General features: G+C 43.9%; 2 protein-coding genes across 8 annotated transcripts in view; one reads left to right on the top strand and one right to left on the bottom strand.

Moving 5' to 3' along the window:
* The window catches only part of WNK1 (WNK lysine deficient protein kinase 1), a 99,615-nt gene extending 89,730 nt beyond the window's left edge, over positions 1-9,885 (bottom strand). For 5 of the 7 annotated variants that reach the window (XM_048942915.1, XM_048942891.1, XM_048942902.1 and 2 more), the window contains exon 1: positions 8,271-9,885. In XM_048942915.1, coding sequence (XP_048798872.1) covers positions 8,271-9,044 — 774 coding nt within the window. In that variant the 5' untranslated portion in view covers positions 9,045-9,885. The remainder of the gene's footprint in view (positions 1-8,270) is intronic. The other 2 variants (XM_048942939.1, XM_048942930.1) reach the window with 1 other exon arrangement.
* Positions 1-20,431, top strand: part of NINJ2 (ninjurin 2) — a 512,961-nt gene that overhangs the window by 427,329 nt on the left and 65,201 nt on the right. The gene's annotated exons all lie outside the window — the stretch shown is intronic.

Below are 20,431 nucleotides of genomic sequence, written 5' to 3'. Positions count from 1 at the left end.
ACACTTATTAATAAGAGGTAACAAGATCCAAACTGTTCTGGAATATGGCTCAAAACACAGCATCCACATCCCCAAAGGCTTCCCCCTTTGTTTTAATCTTACCAGTAAGATACTGGGGGAAATCCTGCCAACAGCTGCAGAAATAAGACGACAAAACCACCGTAACAACCTTGCCCAGAAAACAGATATATCAGAGAACTGCTGCCCAGAATACTACCAATAGATTAGGTGATTTCAGTCCCACATTCTTGGTTACACTGACTACAAAAAGAAACTGCATCCCTACATTAAAATACACAGATCTGGGCAAATAACTATGCCCAGAGTCATCGACTTAGCACGTAACAGCTCACAAATATTTCACCTACAGAATAGGTGGCCATCAAGCACGTACAAACTTTTTGGAAGATTTCTAAGCTCTGAATAAGCAAGGAGGTAGCAGTCCCAAAGATTCTACTTAGGCCCAAAACAATAAATCAAAAGGTGATTAAGTTACTCTGTCTGAGTGATTTATGATGCATTATGCTTGTGAAGAGCACTTATTGCTTTAGGTGGACATTAATACTTAAACAGCTTCTGGAAGACAAAGAAAATACCAACACAAATGTATTTTTTAGCATGTTGAAACATCCTTTGCCAAAAGTAACTATGTTAAGTTGCCTGGGATTCAAGCAAAGTAAAACACTACTGCTGGGAATTACTCAGGCAAACCTGGAAGCGCTTTATCTAAATAAGTACAGTGCACATCACAGGGAAGTGATGAGTGAGATAAGTTCAGAAGTGCATCTGAGAACCGAGTCTGAGTTCTCCTGGTCACTGTATCACATCCCATTCTACTCTAGATTATTAGAAAAAAAAACATTTACCAGTATCTGTAATGATGTTGCTGCAAGAATCTCCTTTTGGACTAAGAGGATAGCATCACATAGCACAGAACATTATTAACACATTTACCCTTCGCAAATAGGAATTAAGGAGTAATCTGCAGGTTGAAGCCATAAACCAGAAGCATGTAAGCTCCATTTTTCAAAGATGACCACAAGAGCTTATTGCCTGATGCCATGGATTCAATCCTCGTCACCCCTTCGCCTACTCGGGCTCTCATAAAGGGAACACTGAGGGTAAGAAAACCATGCATTAAAAAAATGCAGGTTCTAAATTACCAAATCTTCAACAATTTCTACATGCATTGAGGAAGTTGGATAGAAGGTAGGAAGAAGGATATCTGTAGAACATCATCCATGAACATTCAAATATTGTTTAAGTTCAGTACAGAGTTGATATTATCCCAAAAGGAGCTTGAAGAAAATCCTAGGGACTACAGAGAACCTCCATAACAGCACTTTTAAGGCCCATACAAGAAGTTGGGTCCCACTGGTCAGGAGAAGAATTTTAACAGTGTATTTGAAGGCTTGTCGATGTCTCAATTTAAACAAAAGCCCTCGACTTTTTTCTTTTTTTTTTGCACTATAATTGCTGCAATAGAAATATAATAGAAATTGTGCATCCAGTACACAGGGAGAATGTTCTTCCAGCCATTGTACGGGCACATGATCAAGCTAAAACCGTGGAATCAATATTTAAAGTTTAAGAGTCAAAAATAGCAACTTGGTACCATCTGCTATTACAAAACACACGCTCTGCCAAGAGAAACTCTTATGCCCAGCTGCAAACTTGCATGGCATTCAGTATTTCTCTTAAAGCCCAAACGTTACAGCCATTATGACTGCGTTTGTATTTTTTCAGAAGTTCCCAGCTCTCAAGATCAAGACAAGCTTGAAAACATGAACCTGAAGGCCGGCACGGAAAAATACTCAGCTTTTCATTCAACCCAACCGTAATCTGGGAGAGGCAGTTAGAGATCTCAAAAAGAAGTTGCTGGACTTGACAGGAAGTGAAAGTTTCTGAAGACATTCATGACAGGAAGCACCAAGGCCGCCACTGCTTAGCACAGACTTTGTCGCATACTGTATGGAGAACCTGGGTTCTCTGCACACAGTTGAAACTGTGCTGTTTAACAAGCTGCTGGCATGAAATTAAACACAAAAAAATTAAGGAAGAGGACAACGTGGCCTTGAGGGAAGTTACTAACCCAAAGGCACTGAAACTACACCAAGCACTGCATCCATACAGACAACCACAGATCTCTTGCTATTATACGTATTACCCTGGTAGACAGCCCTCTAAGGACCCTGCACAGGATGCCTCCAGAGACTTTTACCAGGTTCCCTTCTAAAGAAAGATGTTTTCCCTTTTGCCCTCAAAAATTTAGTTACAGAGCTAAGAGTTTTTATTTTAAGCCACAGAAACCCAAAACAAATCTAATTTAAGAGATTTGATTCTTCAATTCTCCAACCCACCTGAACTAACATATTTATTTCCATAAGAAACACTGCATCTTCAAAACAGACTCATCTCGTTATATTCACTGTCTCACAAGCAGCCAGTTATAAAGCGAGCCACAGCCATCCCTAGACGTGACATCCCTTTGAGGTAATATTATTTTCCCAAGTAGAGGTCTCCTAACAGCTGCAACTCCAGAATGTACTTTAAAGATCCCCTCTCCGTTTCAGGGTCACCTCTGTAAAAGTCTGAAGGAGTCAGACCACTGTTTATACTTCTGCAGGTAATTAGTCTGGCTCTTTTCCCATGTCATTTATCAAGTTGTCAATTGTATCAATTACAGCACAAACACTCAGGAGTATGGCTAGGTTTTGTTCTTCAGCCATGGAGTTCTCAAACCTGAGACTTGAAGCCAGTAAGTACCAGTAACTGTGTTGTGGCATGATATAGAAAAGCAACTAAAAGTAAGCTTAGACTTGGCTCCAAAAATGTCAAGCTCCATATATGAGCACACTTAAAGAGGACCAGCGTGATCTGAAGGTGTCATACAATTACGGATTTACACCTGTTGGTCTTCAGTATTTTGGACTTTGTAGAGTTCAGAACAGATAGAAAGCCAATGAAGACCCAATAACAGACACTGTTATATACCTTCATTTATGAGGATTTGCTATAACCTTGAATCTACCAGGACAAGTAATAAGATGGAGACACATACTGACATCACAGCTGTTGTAATAACAAAGTTATGCTCACAGACCATTATTTTAAACACTGATCAGAAGTACAAGGTAGACAATGGGCGCCACCACAACGAATTAGATTCAATTTGGATCTAGAACTGCAACAGCCTTAAAAAAATATGCAGAATTTAGAGCACAGTTACAATTAAGAGTCTATATTTATTTCAGGATGTGACTGAACATTCCCCTGAACTAGCAGAATATAATGGTTTTCCAGTAGCATGTTAACAGTCAGGCAAATTCTAAGTTCATACCCCTCAGCTTCCTCTTGCTGCACGTAAGTTTTCATCTGGTTTTCCATTTTGTTTTAATGTGGATATAAGGAGATTGCACATCATAGCCAGTATCTCCGCAGTCAAGTCTCTCAGCAAGCAAAATGCAAACAGCTTTTTAAAAAAAAAAAAAGAAGAAGAAGACTACAGGATGCCACAGCTATGTGATACAAGACCTTTTTTGGTTGTCAGAGTTGAACAAGCAACTTCTGAAACATTCCCAGCTCAGCTAGTACAGAAAGCTGAGAGATTTTTAAGAGTTGTACTTTGGCTTCAGTAGGCTGATGATTGTGGTGTGCCTGCAGCAGAGCATAACCTCCAGAGCACAGAAGCTACATCCCACTGTTGTCTGTGCAACTAAAGCTCAGTATTAAATTGAGTTTCAGCTAAGATACAAAGACAGGTAGAATTAAAACTGAAGTGTCAATAAAGGCAAAGACGTACCTCCCAGCTAAAAACTCAGAAGACAGGAAGTTGCTCAGATAACTTTTACAGTAAGAAATAGAAATCTGACCCATGGAAATACTATTCAGCTTATCACTATGTCCTGTAAAAAAAAAAACAAAAAAAAAAAAAACCTGATGACCAGATGCATTATCATTTCATTGCACTATGGAATCCCATAGCTGACATTCACCTATTGTTTGCTTTCAACTGCTTTTCATAGCTGCTATGGAAAACTCCATGGGTAAGCTGCAGCATCTCATACACTACACTTGATGTATAATTTACAGTCTACAACAGAAGAGCTTTTATGTAACCTACCCTGGATTACCTACAGGAGTCATAACTTGAGGTAACCAAGTTTGCATTCAGCCCCCCTTCCAAGTAGTAGCTAGCACAGCATGTTCTTGCACAGCTTGCCTTTTAAACTCACAGCTTAACTTCAGAAGCTTTGTCTTGCTTAGGAGACAGCACCCAGCCTCCTTCTCCCTCAGCAGCTCACACACTGTACACAGCAATAACACCAGCACTGCACTGAGAGTAGAGTAAGAAAGGCAGTGACACATCAGCAAGATGTGTTCATGAACTGTAACTGACAACTGACTGCCCTGTCCTTTCTGGAAAGGAAATAGAAGGTAAAGGACTGATACAGCACATACTAGGCATGTGGTATACAGTTCCCCCATGCTTGTGGTTTACTAGCAAAGCATTTTCAGCTAACGTAAATATCATTGTAGTTAAAGGAAGAATGATTTAGAAACTGTAAAAAATAAAAAAATAAAAAAATAAAAAAATAAAAAATGCTACCAAATGAAAGAAGGCAGACCTCAAAATCCTCAACAAATACACAGCTCAAAACAGCTCAATCATCCTTCCATACTTCAAAAGTTACTTATTTGAACAACAGAATCCATGGCAATAATTCCACGCAAAATTGTGTAGACTACACCAGCCTGCATTGTTCAGTAGACCAGAGGTTAACAAGCATCTTGTTTAAAACTGACTCAAACTGAAACAAGGACTCAGAGGGTGACACATCGTCCCCAAGATTTAGCTTTCATAATCAACTATGTGACTCTTACTACCTTTGGCATTAACTTTATCAGATGTAAGAGGCCTAACAGGAAGAGGTGTCACATTATTGCCACAAAGTTACCTGAGCTGTACAAAGAGGTGACAAAAGACTCATCACTCCAATGTTACTTACAAAAGTCTCAACAGTAACACGGTTGTACAGGAAGAGACATTTTAAATTACAATAGCAAACAGCAGCAGTAACCGCTCCTGCTAACTTCTAACTTCTTCAATATCATTAAAGCAGTAACCCTAACTACTACTTCACTAAATTTATGAGATGTGCTTATGGCAACAGTAGGAGGCACACTTGACTCAGAATAACTAGAGCCAAGATGAACCTACACAATGGGAATAAAAGTATTCGAAGGTTACCATTGAACAATGTCCTTGCAGTAAGTGAAGCTGAGCAGTGGCTCTAAGCAGCTGCTGCTGAGCTCTTCCTAGCTCCCCCGTGCTCCCAGAAGGGCAGGTATTTCACATTTAAATACCTGCATCCAATATTTAAACTAGGTTCAGTTACAGTTCGTAGCCTGTTTGTAGGAACAAGTTAAGCTAGGATTGTCTATCAGCCATGCCCTCCTCAGACTTTTGTTAGCTATCCATCAATAACCTCAAAATACTCAATTCCTTCTAATCACACCTTTCCATCATCTTCAGATTAAGAAAACTTAAGAAGTCTGGGCCAGGACCTCTTCTGTTGGAGGTTCTCACAGCAGTAAGTTATCCACAGAACGTCATGACTTTCTCCTATTTCCACCACAATTCAGCACATCAAGCGTAAGGAATTACAATGCTGTAGGAAAGCCTTCCTAAGGACACTGAACACCACATTCCAAGGAATCATCAGCACCATGGGAACCCGAGCTGTATTGGATAAAACAGCAACTACACTCCTCTTGAGAAGAAACTGATATTCCCAGTCACCCTTTTGTCTCTACAGAGGACATAAAAATTAGACAGCCTCTGGCAGAGTGACTTTACAACGATGGACAATGCAACTATTACACATTCCTCCACACTGTCTTTGATTCACACAATTCCTGCTACGACATTTGCTCCAACATTTAAACGTTAATTCAGCTGAACTGAAAGCAGCCAGCATATTCCTTTCTTCCAAGCAGAACTTTAAGAAACTGAAGCAGTGAAAGCATGCTACAAAAGTCCAAGAGAAAGTAATTCCAAAGAGTTGTGATACATCTTCATCAGCTCTGGACAAGCGCAGAGATGAACAACTGAACCTGCACGGTCTCATTCTGGCAGCACTACAGTGGAACTATAGAAGACTCTGGAGAGGTGGGACACCTTGGATGTCTACGATATGTCAAGGGAATTAAAAACAAGCACAAGTTAGTTCAGGTTGCTATAATATAGCATGGAAGAAATTGACTCACATTTCCATAAAATAAGGGTGCTTTGAAGACTAGTAAATCTTCAAGACACATCAAACAAGAAAACCAAGATGACATTTTAATTTTGACCATTTCATGAATTCAGACGTTGACAGAAAACACGCATAAAGAATTTCATTGTCCTGTCAACATTTATGTTTTCCTAGATAAAGAGGAGCATGTAGCCATCATAGCAATAGCTCCCAAGTTCCTCCTTTTATTTCTAGACGTAATAAAACAAGACCTTATCTCAATATCCTTAACCATACAGAGTAGCTCCTTCAAGAAACACTTCTAAAAGCTACAAAAATTATGTTTATGCTTTAAAAGCATCATTTTGCATGCAGCCTCCTTATGAGAGGAAAGCTACAGCCTTTCAAATAATTTCACTTGTAGGGTACTCCTTCAGTATATGCAGCCCTCAAGGAGAGCATCCAACATTTTCCCCCCAACCAATATTTGCAGTCTGTCATTTTAGAAACTACTCATGAAATTCTTCAAACAGCTGAAAGCTCAGCAACATACTCTTCATAAATGAGCTTTTTTATTACATTGCTTCAAAGGTGCTTCTTTGGACCATTTGTTCACACAGTATGGAAGATGACTTTGACAGTTCAACAGAGGTGGTATTATTGGAAAGTGACTGATGCCAAGCTGTCATTAGTTTCTGATCAGTAAGTACGCTGTAAAGATTAAAACAGATTTTAGAGGTTAACTTAAAGGAACTCCAAAATTACAAAGATTAAAATTTCAAATAGAAAGTCATATCCTTTCAGAGGATTAATCTCAGTTCAGACTGCATATGAAAAACTCAAGCAGGGCCCAACACTAGTTAAAATTCACGCTCAGAAGACCGCCACAGGAAGAACAGCGTGTAGGAAGGGTGCCTGCTTAAAGGTCTCAGAAAACTGGAAGCTTACTTCCACAGCCACTAAGCATAGAGCAAGGGCAATAACATAATCTACAAAGGTACTGTTGAAGGATGAGATACAAAAAAATTGCTTTGGAGGAGAACAAAGTCCCCCTATAGTACTGCAGGGAGCTATCTGCTCTGATCCTCCTCCAAAGCTCCTGGGATTTTGACCCAATGCTCTTTTGTCTGCCCTAAATTGCATCAGAACACACAGAATAATGAAGCCATAGTACACGAATCCCTCTGCAGACTGTACTGAAACAACACTAAAAAGTAAGCACTATCTTTTTAATTTAACACTGAGGCTTTGAAAGCCAAATACTACATCAGACACTTGCTCCTGGTACCCCAGCTCTTCCCACTTCTTGTAAGGCTGTTGCACAGCAACCTGTCTCTCAGTTACACAAGCTCTGACTCGCATAAACTAAGGGCGTTTCTGCCATCATTAGATCAGGATTGGGAGAACTGTGGCCCTATTCTCACTTTAGTTTTATCCACCAGTCATCTGCAAAGGTTAAGCATGAGGCTTTTCAAAGCTTCATAAAGGATGTGATTAATTTCATCCTTGTACCTGTATCAAGCAAGAATCCTAGCTCTCAGAATGAAAAACAGCTTCACACAACTCAGCATGCTGCTTTAAATGACTTAGGGTATATTCTAAGCCTACAACAACCCAGTGCCACAAACACACAAAGCATCTGTGAAAACTGCGTTCTAATATTGTTCTAAGACAAAATTTGTTTTTAGGTGCTTGAAAAGCTGCTGTCATTAATTTATGACAGAGTTTTTCCCTCGGCCTGTCTGAACTGCATTTCAAGTGCTTCTACAAACCACCAAGTTACCTTCTGATGGTGATAAAATGCAAGATGTCACAAGAAACAGAACTGTAGTAGATTCTCTTAAGATAAAAAAAGAATTCAGACTCCAAGGAAAGGCTGCACTTTTCTCCAAAGGGGGTGACCCAAGTAAGATCTGCAGTTCCCTGTCTACGTAGACCTTGAATGGATGGGTTTTAGCACCCTCAAGCATGCAGCCAAGCACCTAGGAGCCTGGCTGTGCTCTGCTAATTCACCATCTCTATTTGCTTTACCTGCAGCTCGCACCAGGCGACTTCCACAGTGGTATCAGTATCCAGTCCTTTATATACAGTTTTGAAAGAGCCTCTTCCAATCTCGATGTCAAACTTCAGGAAGCGGCCGTCAGGGGAGATGCCCACCGCCTTGGTCTCCAGCTCCTCTATGTCCTCCTGCTGTGCCCTCCGCTCCTCGAACTCCCGGCTGGCAGCCGACGTGCTGCCAGCGGCGCTGGTGGGGGGCAGAGCGGCAGCCTCATCCTCCTCCTCTTTGGGCAGTAGCGGGGCGGCATCCTTGGTGGCAGGGGGCTCCTGGCCAGAGCGCCCTTCCAGTGGGAGCGGGACTGGCGGCGGAGGCTGCTGCAGCAGCGAGGGGGCCTGCGAGGCTCCAACGGCGATGCAAGTGGTGCGGACGCACTCGGGAGGAGAGACCAAGGGAGCGGCGCTGCCTCCCGACACGGGAGCCGAGGGTGCGGCGGGCTGCAGGCTGGGCAGCTCCAAGGCCGTGGCGTTGGAGTCGCAGATCACGCTCCGGCGGAAGAAGCGGTGCTCGGTGGCTGCCGCCCCTCGGCTGTCCTTGTCCATGGTGTGGCGGCGGCGGCGGTACTCCTCGCTACGGCCTCCGCTCCCCGCTCCGCCGCTCGCTCCGCCGGTCCCAGAGGCCGCGTGCTCGGCGGCTCCCAGCTTCTCCCCGACGGAGCTGTCCGAGCTGGAACCGTTCTTGGGGGGCGGCGGCGGGGGAGCCAGGAAACGGGGTGCCGGGGGTCCGCCGTCCGCTGCTCCCCCCGACATCGCTGCCCGGGGAAGCGCTGCTGGGGCGAGGCGGGGCGGGGGGAGGCGAGGGGAGAGGCCGCTCACTGCGCGGGGAGCGCTCCCGGCCGCGGCCGCAGCTGCGAGACGGGAGGGTCCCAAGGGCTCCCGGCGGCGGAGCTGGGAGGCGGCTGCTGGGGAGGCTGGGCCAGCGGGGCGGCTCCCCGCTCAGCGTCTGCATCCATCCTGCAGCGGGGCAACGGGCAGCGGGGCCGACATGGAGCTCTGCGAGAGAGCAGGGGCGCGGGGCCGGGCGGGGGGAAAGGAGGGAAGGGCGGGCGAGAGAAGGCCGGGGCAGGCCCGGGAACCCCCGGAGCGAAGGCCCACGGGGAGGGGAAGGGGCGGCGAAGCGGGGGCAGGCCGCGGAGGCGGTAGCCGCCGCGCTCAGTCGCTCGCAGCGGGCGGGCCCGGAGCCTTCAACCCGCCGCGAGGGCAGGGAAAGGGGCCGCGGGGCTCAGCCCCGCCTCGCAGGGGCGCCCATGGCGGCAGCGGCCTCCCCCTCCCGCCAGGCAGCCACCGCCCGCGCGAGGCCGGGCCGCGTTCTCTCAGCAGTAGAAGCGGCCGCCGCCGCCTCGCGGGAAGCCGGAAACCCTCCTCCTCCTCCTGCTGCTGCTGATGTTGCCGCTGCCTCCGCCGCTGCTGCCGCCCCCCGCCGCCTCGCCTCTCCTCACCGGGGGCCGCTCGCCGCCTCACACAGGGGAGCGGGAGCGGAGGCCGCGCGAGTCCGAGTGGCGCCCCGCGCCGCGGCGGGGAGGAGGGAGCGGAGGCGCTGCGGCCACCTCGGGGCCGTCTCTGCGCTAAATGGCGACGGACGCCCGAAACCGACACACAGCAGGGAGGGGGAGGGGAGCCGCCGGGCACGCCTCCTTCCGCGCACGCGCGCCCGCCCTCGAGCCCTTCCCTGGCCGTCGTTTACTCGGGGAGCCGCGGCTCCCGTCGTGCCCCGCGCCCGCGCGGAGCCTCATGGGAGTTGTAGTTCTCGAGGGACGAGCGGCCTCTGCCGTGCGAGGGCCGCCTCCCGTCTCTCGCTCCTTCGCGCGGAGGTGCTTGCGGTGCGCTCCGCTGACCGCCGCTGCCGAGGCGCAGTGTGGGAAGTGCAGGCCCCGGTGCTATGGCGCAGCGGCACGCAGCCGTATTTCGATACGTATTCGTATTTAGATACGAATAAACCTTACCCTAATCTGCGCTCCCGATTGTTTGGAAGAAACAGTGTTGTCAGACTTTGCCCTGACAATGATCGTTACCCTCTTGCCATCTGACTTTGGCAGCGTCGCGGCGTTAAGGGATGTGCGGCAGAGCCCACGTGAGCGCTGAAACAAATCGGGAACTTTTCAGGTTGAAGAGGCACTGGCACACACCAGTCATCTGGTTATTTATATCATGTTCCTCTTTCATCGCAACGTACCGAACCCAAGCACTTTCCATCTTACGTGAGCAGTCAGAAGTCACTGGGAATGTACCGCAGGAAGCGTGAATTAATTGCTACCCTGCCTTTTAACCAACTGTAATTCAGAATTCATGTCAGTGATACATTCGCAGGAGGCATTCCGGCCCTTCACATGCTTTTTAAAAGTTATTTTAAAACGATTTAGAGGAAGTTGTGCGTTGCATTGCTGATTACTTGCTTACAGACCTCAGCAGCCCCCAACCGCAAGAGACCAAGCCAAGCAGTTCTCATGTGCTTGCACTCCTCATCTACACAATTCGACACTTCATATTAACTGGAATAGTGTTGTCTTCTGTACATCAGCTTCTCTTTGTAACAGCAAACAACATAATGATGCAGTCTTCACAAAAGGAACAAAATGTACTTTGCTGTACAACTCTCCAGCAAAGATTTCTGCATTGCTTAATCCTTCTCGGTCCTACCTTTATGGCAAAAGTTGATTTGAGTTAGTTAACATATTCTTTTTGGTCCGCTCGAAATGCACTGACACAACTGAGTAATTACTTTTCAAAGCAATGCTGAGTTAAATGGCATAATTTGATTAGCAGTGAAGACTGACCCGATTAAAATTGATAAACTTATAACTCAATCTGTTCCATCCTTACTGCACCACCAGTGCCAGAAGTTGACCATCAACTTTTTTAACACCAAGAAGGATTCGAGTTCACTAACCTCTCGACTACAGGTTTTTGTGCATCTCTTCGTAATGGAATGAAGATTCATTTGCAGCATCAGCAGGCACATCCATGAAAACTGAATGCTATTAAGAGCAGTAGGGCACTGTAGAAGAGCTCAGCAAGGACTTTTAGCCAAGGCCCTGTTACCTAGCGTGGCCTGTGCCACCCTATCTTCACTGCTGCTCTTACCTCCTGGAGGTACATTCAAGCAAAAGTCTGCTTTCCTCCCTTGCCTGCTGTGTTTTTACAAGCTCTTTAGGTGGGATAAGCAACAAACTCAGGAGTAGACAGCAGACCTTGCTCCAGCCTGATGTTTGTTGCAACTTAATGAGCACGTACCTAAAATAACACAGTGACAAATCACTCCTTGTGGTGTAAGCCTGCAGCCTTCTTGGTGAATTCCACTTGCAGCATCAGACATCATCAGCCGCAGGCTTGCACCCAGCCCTCTACCTATCAAATGATCCGCTGCAAAAGTGCTGAGGCTGCAACTGGGAACCACCTCCCACTGGTCTACATGTGTTGTTTCAATGCAACATTGCGTGTAGACTCTCTTGCACAAGTTTGTTTCACCAACTATCCTTAAACATATTGTCCCTTACTTAACTAAGCAAAATCTTTATAGAAGAGACCTGAAGCCCCGCAGTGCAGAGCCACAGAGAGCCTGAAGCGGTCTCCTACTAGAAAACTGTGGTAATTATGTAGAGAAGCACCTCCCAGGTGTCTGATCCAGCACATTCCTTGGTACTCCTGAAACTCAGCCTTGCGTAAGTCTTGAGCACGAGGGCCCTGATGCCCAGTTCTTCTCACTGGCACCTCTACTGGGAAGAGATGGGTATAGCAGTCATCTCTGAAAAAGAAATAATTGAAAAGGCTGAGCAGCTGACCAGGAGGTGGGAATGATGGATTTTGCCTTCTGTGGCTCACAGAAAATATAAAATAAAATAAAATAAAATAAAATAAAATAAAATAAAATAAAATAAAATAAAATAAAATAAAATAAAATAAAATAAAATAAAATAAAATAAAATAAAATAAAATAAAATAATCTTGGCAATTACATTTTATGTGGGTGTTGTTTTCATTTTGTCAATCTAAAAAAAGGCAAATGTAATAAAGAGTGTGGGATTGCTTGCTCTTCAGTTTCATTTCTTCCTTTTTTTTTTTTAAAGTCCATTAAATGTGCTTTGTCTCGATGGAAAATCTCAGAATTTCAGCAAGATTTAAAAAGTATTAAATTCTATACATGTTCTAAGTTTAGACACAAGTAATTAAAATAGTTTAAATGCCAGTTTAAATCCACAGCCATTTAAAGAAATGTCTTTTTCTCATGTTGCTGTAAGAAAAAAATCCATCAAAATAAGGATTCTGACTGCACTTGGAAAATTACAGGCAATGAGACTTAAATGATCTTCTGATTAAATCCATGGGGCTGACACTTGACACAGTAAAAATATCCTCCTTCTGTCAAACCTCTTTCAGTTATAGTCATCATGCTTGGAACTGTAACAGTTTAAGACATTACTGTGAATGAAGTATGATTTTGAAGTTGACTGAATCAGAAACTCTTTTTTCTCTTTTGCTTTCCATGGTGAAATTTCATTCACCGTTGGCATGCCTCACCTGCCCATGTGACAAAGCATTAATGTGAAACAGCTATTCTCTATTTTCTCTTATGCAATACATTATGCAATACAGAAAGCTATGCCATATTTTTGATGCATGTGATTTTATTCCAGAACCAAAGTGCTTTTCAAAGAAAACTCATCATGTCAGTTTTATTGCACATTACGATGTTGCAGCTACGGTGCCATATAACAATTGTGACAAGCCAAATGTTTCTACTGCAGTTTCTTCTTTTTCCCTGATCTTTCTAGAACCCAGGCTTCTGCCACAGCATTCACTAATGCTGCTTCTTGCTGGAAGTTGGTAAAACAAGGTGTTTCAGGATTCTGCATTTGAGAAATTAGGTTATTAACTTTCCAGACAACCGGTTTTTGTTGGTCTGGTTTGCTCTGCTTCCCCCCAGAAAAGTCAATTTTAATTGGAACATTGTTCAGAAAGCTTACATTTATTTTAGTCTTTTATCTTTAATGAGATTTTGTACTACCAGGTAGCTCTAGAAGTCAGGTCACTGATGATGAAATCATTCATTGTGAGCTTTGGAAACCACTCTTGGGCATTTAAAGTCTTCAGATTCTGTAATAGGTGATGGTGTTGGATGGTGAACATGGGTACTCTCTGAACATGGGCACTCTCTCCATGAGCAGAGGAGATGAGAACTGGATAAAGAGCAAGAACTGCTAGTCTCACAGGGCTCAGAAATACACATCCTTCCTGAGCTCTTCTGGCCTGCAACAACACTGCCATAAGCCCAGCATGTTTCATGCACTTACTTATCAAATTGAAACCTGCATTTCCCTCTCAACCCCTCATTCTAGTTACTAGAATACAAAGCATATCTCCTTTTATTTCCCTTCTTTCACCATTCTCTTGATCTACACTGACAAATATGATCTAGCCTCCTGAAAGTAAACCAGTCAGAAGGATAATTTACTCATTTGTTATCTGTGTTTTTTAATGACCAAAGTACAAATTTCAGTTACGTTAGTAACCATTTTTAGTCTGGAGCTGGTTTTAGCTTGCACTGAATGCTCCATGTTGCCCGTACCTTATCAACTATTGCCTTTTTTTTTAGCATATCTATTTGTCTATGTACACCCTCTAAACATAATCCCTTCAGATAAAGTCAAGCAACAGGAACATGATAAAAGGACATTAAAGAAAAACCCTCAAACACTGAATTTTACCAGATGTGAGCCTATTTATTATTCATGCACTATTTCAGACCTTATCAAGCCATCATGGCAGTTGCTGTGGCCAAGCTCAATGTCACCCAAACTGGGGGCAGCCAAAAATAACTGCTCACTTCATTCATTATGTCATCTTCGCTTCTATTCTTGCAAATTTTCTTTACATAAAAGGTTTGTGGAATAGCCTAACAGTGAGTAAGTGTTGTGGAAGCATGGGTGTTTGCTGAAATCAGCACCATGTCCTCCTTTTCTCTCTCTGTAGTGATGGCTCAAGATGCCTCATTTATCAGTTTCTCTCTGATGCTTCAGGGAATTCTATGCTTCACAGCAGTGTCATAACACATCTAAGAGAGCAGAAAAGCAGAGGTACTGTTTTAATGAAGAGGAGCTGTTTGATGAAGGTGAGCAGAGGAAGGTGTGAAAAAAATGATGATTCTGTGTTTGTGGCTGAGCCTGCCTTTGATGCTGTGGAGCAGGCAGACTGCCTTACACGCTACTCAACAGCCACAAGCTGATGAAAATCAATCTCTGTACTCTCTACATCATAGTACAGAAACAAAATCCACTTGCTTCATCCAAATCAGGAGCAGGCTCATAGTCCAGAATAAAGAACTTCCTCATGTCCTTTAAAAGTGCAGTCTGGGCCAAATGCAAAGCATGAGCCTGTTTCTGCCCTGTTCATCCCAGTAGCTCCAGTCCTGGAAGGTGCTCAGTATTTCTGAATGATGTCAAGCATTCCTGAGGGACAATGACTGTTCACCTGGGCCACTGATGGCAGGGAACAAGGCACGGTCAGTGCCTCACAGCTGGGCTCAGTACTCTGCAGAATTGAACCCTGTATAAGGCAGAAGTCCTACAGAAAAAAAAGAAATGTTATCATTTGACTGAGGATATCGATATACACCCTGAGTAACCTCAGATTGCCTCTTGCAGAACACGTGTGTGCTGTGCACGGTGCAGAACTGTACACTTGGTCAGCTCTCGCAGCTTACAGGGATCAGGATCGAAGGCTGAAATGTAATGCTGGCAATCCACAGCTGGTACATGGCCTATAGGTGCGGTTTGTCAGTAGCAAGGGTGGTTATTGGTGACACACCACACTGGTATTAAATATGCCTTACAACAAAACTCCTTACCTGGCTTAACTCTGCTACACGTGCAAAGTTTTCACGCTCATGTAGTTTCAGTGGTGTAATTACATTCTCATGAAAAAATATCCCGTGTAAACAAGCTCTTGGGGACCACTGCCAGATGACATGGGTCACAGCAGCTCTCATGTTGCTCAAATCTGTGCCCAAGGCTGAGCAGAGAATGAGACAGCATTGAGTCTTTTGCTGGAGTCGATCTTGATGAAGTACTTCAGGAAATCTACTCGGTGTTTATCAGAGATCCCATGAGACTGATGGATGCCTTAAGGCTGCAGGTAAGAATCCTGCTGGAGAGAGTATGTGGGTGGATTTGAAAACTGCTATAACCTAGAAAAGTTCTCAATCTCTTTTGTCCCCACACAACTACCTAAATGCAGGCAGCCCCAGTGGGCTGACACAAATTGCGGACAGGTAATTCCAACACACAAAATATCCACCTCTCCAAACTAATGGTGTGCACCAGAACTCAACAAGTAGCCTCGAATGTAGCAGAACTGAAGTCCATATTTTGACCGTCTTTGAGATGCGACACATTTTTAGAAATGTTTCACATCCATATATATGACATCTATATTCCAATGCCTTTCTCGCAGCTGTTTCAGTCTAAAAACCTCAGCCTTTATTTTTATTTCATTTTTTTCCCCTGTAAACAACTCCTCCTCTCACACATCCCTCCACAAGCTATTAACTGTCATCAATAGTTGAAAAGGTTTCGCCTTGTGGGAATACAAACAACATCACACCAAAAACCAGACTGTGAAAACAGCAGGAGTGAGGCTTCAAGCTCAAAGAGAGGAGATTTAGGTTGGATATAAGGAAAAAACCTTTTACAGTGAGAGTAGTAAGGCATTGGAACAGGTTGCCCAGAGATGTGGTTGATGCCCTGTCCATGGAGACTTTCAAAGCGAGGTTGGATCAGACCCTGGGCAACCTGATCTAGCTGTGATGTCCCTGCTCTTTGCAGGGGAGCTGGACTACATGAGCTTTGAAGGTCCCTTCCAACTCTAAGGGTTTTGTCATGTATTTCTGCACTTTCTCAACCGCTGTAGGTTGACAGGACAAAGCTTCAGATATCTGTAGATCTCCACGGCTTCACAACTGTCAGCCACACTAAGACTGAGCATGCAGATTGCCCCAAGAAATGTCTGTATAAAGAGCAAATTATTAAAGCTTTCTGATGAGTCAGGCTCATTTCCTCTGGTTAGTGCCACCCTGTTTGGGATACAGGGCTTAGCTCCTCCCTGCGCCTGCAACCTGAACCATGAGCTGTTTATTCCCTGCGCCTTTGCCCAAATCTTTGTCTTCTCCATTGTAGCTGGAGACAGGATGCAAATCTGCAGACACTTCAGATGGGAAACTGTCCTTAGCCTTACCAACAGTCCTGCTGTGCAAACAGTAAGTGTCTGAAGGATCAGGTTCCTAGTGATTATGTGATTAAGGGACAGCAATTAAGATTCAAAACAATGCAGGTCATAGAAATGTAAATCATTGTGGTTTTTCCTAAAGTACTAAAAATCTCCAAATCAAACATCAGTACCTAAAATTAGATCTATAATCAAGCAACAGAGATTACACAACATTCATTACAAGGTTTGCAAAAGACCCAGAAGGAAGTATAGATCCATTCATTAGGACTTCTAATATCACAGCAAGTAAATTACTTTTTAAAAACATCTTGCTTTACAGGGAATATGTAATGTCAGGGGACTCAAACAGACTCTGAGCAGCTTATACTCTTGGCTGCAGCCCAAGATGGCATGAGGCACAAATCACACAAATGTCTCAGTTGGTGTAAATTCTGTGCTCAGCATCTGCAGGAGCTTTCCTCCTCGCTGTAAAAAAAATCCTGGTTAGTGCTTTGTTTCTTTGCCCAAATTCAAACATTCTATATGTTGCCAGACGTATCAGAAAAACAGTGGTTATTTCTTGAATCTGCATTTTTTGTGTCCTCTCACTGTGCCATGTATATAACATATCCCACAAGATCTGTCATGTATTGCCAGTCAGTTCTAAAGTAACACTATCAAGAAAAGGAAGTCAACTACAATGCTGCAAAGATTTCTTCTCCATGAAGCAATTTTTTACCTCCTTCAAAGGCTTGAAGTTAAAATGTATTTTTACTGTACAATTATTCTTCAGGACTTGAAATGTGATTATTTGGCCATCATAGCAGCCTATAAATATTTAAAGCATAAAACCCCAGAGAGGGTCAATGTAATACTGGAAAGTAATATTAGAACTACCAGGGTGAATAGTGGAATGGAAAGATGGAAAAGTTTGAATATGTTTGAATGTGGAATAATCTCCCAGTAAGATAGAGCTGATACTGCATTAATTGATGTTACTTCAGTTACAATCCTAAATCAGCACTCAAAATATATGGAGTTAAAACACTGATGAGAGACACATTAGAACATGAAACTGAGTATTTGTGCAAACTGCTGCGCACCAAATCCATCGCTCTGTCTCTAAGAGTAATGAGTTCATCATAGATGCTGTATGGCATAGTTACAAATATTCGTTTAAAAAACAAAAAACCCATGTCAATTTACATCTGTCATTTTCACAGCCAGAATACGGACACTTTCTTGGTCATCCACCCCTCCCATTTCAAAACCAAGATATACACCCTTTTAGCACCTGCAAAACTGGTAGCACCTGTACACCATGCCAATATATTAGGCAGTTCGTATCATTTTATCAATGTTGCTGAGGCCTTTGTGCAAGAAGGGGAAGTAACCACCACTATGGTGTGGTTTTTGATCTGCTCCTTACCAGCTCAGCTCACTCAGCTGGCTGGTTCAGAGTTTTTTTTAAATGCAAGCCTACAACAATGTGCTCTAAGTGCTGCATAAGCAATTTCAGAACATATATTTAGCTTGGTGTCTGAATTCCTTTTTCTTTCAAGTTTGTTTGGTAAGAGCGAAATATTTTATGCCGTAAAAAAGCTGATCACAGGCAAACTAAACAGCAATACGGGCTGTGCTTTTGCAGTGGACACTCTTAGTCCGGATATGGGAATGCTAGAATCCCAAATATTTTTCATGTGATTCTCTGTAAGCCCTCTCAAAATAAGCCCAATATAATTATATACAGGACATTTCTTTATTAAAACTTCTTTAACTCCTCAGAAATGTACTCTGTGGGTTTTGAGGACATTTTAGTTGCTCAAGATCTGTTGACATCCCATATCCCTAAACAAGTTTCTTCCCTCCAAGGTTGTTCTTCTGTCTCTGGGATTTGGTGAAGACAAACACAAAGACCTTCAGAGAGAGGTTCAGTATTCCAGGTGATATGGCAAAAGACAGGAATTTTGGACTTGTTTGCCCAAGACAAAAGAAGGAGAAAGGCAGCTCTCAGACTTCTGGGTCATGTGAATTCAGGAGCAGGGTGAAATATTTAGGCAGGAAGAGGAAAAAAAAAAAAAGAAAAAGGGTAGTGAAATCTTTATAAAAGCTTTGTTACTTTTTTCTGTTTAGAGGATATGTTTTTAATAATATGAACCAACATCACCATTAAAAACAGGCTTAACACTGCATGGTAGGTGAGATGTATACCAGAAAAACAGCAGCTTGCTGAAGGCAGGCTGCTGAGCACTAATACAGTGTTAGGAGAAGGTACCAAGAAGAGCGTAGCTGAGCACAAGTAATCCACATTTTCTTCACCAGTGTCAGCTTAGTATCTTCCTCTCTAAGAACTCTCCCTTTTTGTTCTTTATGCTTACCAGTGTGAAATTGCCCCACTAACACATTCAACCCAGACCCTCCTCTATGCTGATCTCACCTTCTCCAGGTTGTTGAGACATGCAGTGCCTCTCACTTAGCCATCAATGGACTGTTTTCGTACCTGAATCCCACATTACACAACAGATACAGTTATTGCTTACCTAGTGTTTGTTACAAAACCTGTGACAGCATTTTTTCCTCACTGCCCTACAAGAGGAAATAGCATTTTATTTGAAAGGCTGCACTGAATGTTGGCACAAGATGTGTTTTAAAAGAGCAGAGAAGAATGCTGTCAGAAGAATGTTTCCAGGCCTACCTTCCCTCCCACATCCAACTGTGTTGAAATAATCAAATGTTATACCACTCGTACTTGGGAAGATGACTAACAGTAGCTAATTACTGCTCAGTCTGTTGCCTTCAGCAGCTATCAGTCTGAATCACACCTGCTGACATGGAGGGGCACAGTGCTCGGTGTGATGCTCTGGAGGCAATTTAGTTTTCAGGGGCTTCCTTGGGAGGCAGTGACTGGGGTGAGGACTCCGTATGTTAAGACACTATCACAGAGTAGCTAACACCAAATCTGATGCAGCAGATGGCCTGATCCTCTGCAGGCCAGCCCTGTCCTGCCTGCTGCAGACATTGGACCAGCCTATGTTGTATTGCATGAGAAGGAGACGATGGTTAGCGCTTTCTGCCTGCTCCATCCCTCTGCAGCACAGGCTGAACCCAGCTCAGTTGTACTGGAGATTAGATCCTGCCTTCCTCCCAGTTTGTTGCTGCAGTAGCAAAATGTTGGCAAAGGGCCTTCAGTATCATATTTGATCTGTTGACACTTGCAGCAGTGCTGGACTCTAACGCCGTAGGAGTTTCCGCCTGGAGAAATATGGTAGCCCTTCCTGCCTCCTCGCTCCACTCCCTATGGAAAACTTCCCTCTTGTTTTCCCAAATTCTGGGCCAAATAAAATATACCAAAATAACACTGGAGACAGAGAAGGAATCTCTTGCCTCAAACTTGGCCTTGGAGCAAGACATGCAACCAGGACTCGTCTCACGAGTGAAGTCACGTGGGTGGAATCCAGGCAGGGTTTCAGCAGTGGGGACGGCAGGTTCACCCTGGCTGCTAGGCAAACAGTTATCACCCTTGTTTGTGGTGGCCAGAATTACTACTTTTTTCTGGTTTTGTTCTAGGTTGGGTTCATGAGAGTTCACGTATTATACACTTCAGCTGGCTATATTAAAACTTTCTAGGAAAGAAAGGGCCAGGAGGTCCTGAGCTGTGGTGGCACAACTGTCTGTTGGCCAGTGTTGCAGTGACAATTCACCGCTGCTCTCAGAAGAGGCAGAAAGTAATATTTTCATCTGAATTAGAGATCCTGTCTCACCCTCAAAGCTTTTCGTTACTTCAGGGATGTTCTCCTGAGTAATTACATAATTCTGCTGCACTTAAATAATGTATTCAACATCTGACATATGAGCCAGAGGCTGGCTTTCTATGGCATTACCTACTCCTCACAAAGCAATCATTATTATTCTGTCTATGCAGAGCTCTTTTCTAAGAA

The sequence above is a fragment of the Lagopus muta genome, chromosome 1 (genome assembly GCF_023343835.1).
Source record: "Lagopus muta isolate bLagMut1 chromosome 1, bLagMut1 primary, whole genome shotgun sequence".
Taxonomy (NCBI): Eukaryota; Metazoa; Chordata; class Aves; order Galliformes; family Phasianidae; genus Lagopus; species Lagopus muta.
This window is presented reverse-complemented; position numbering and strand designations above follow the sequence as displayed.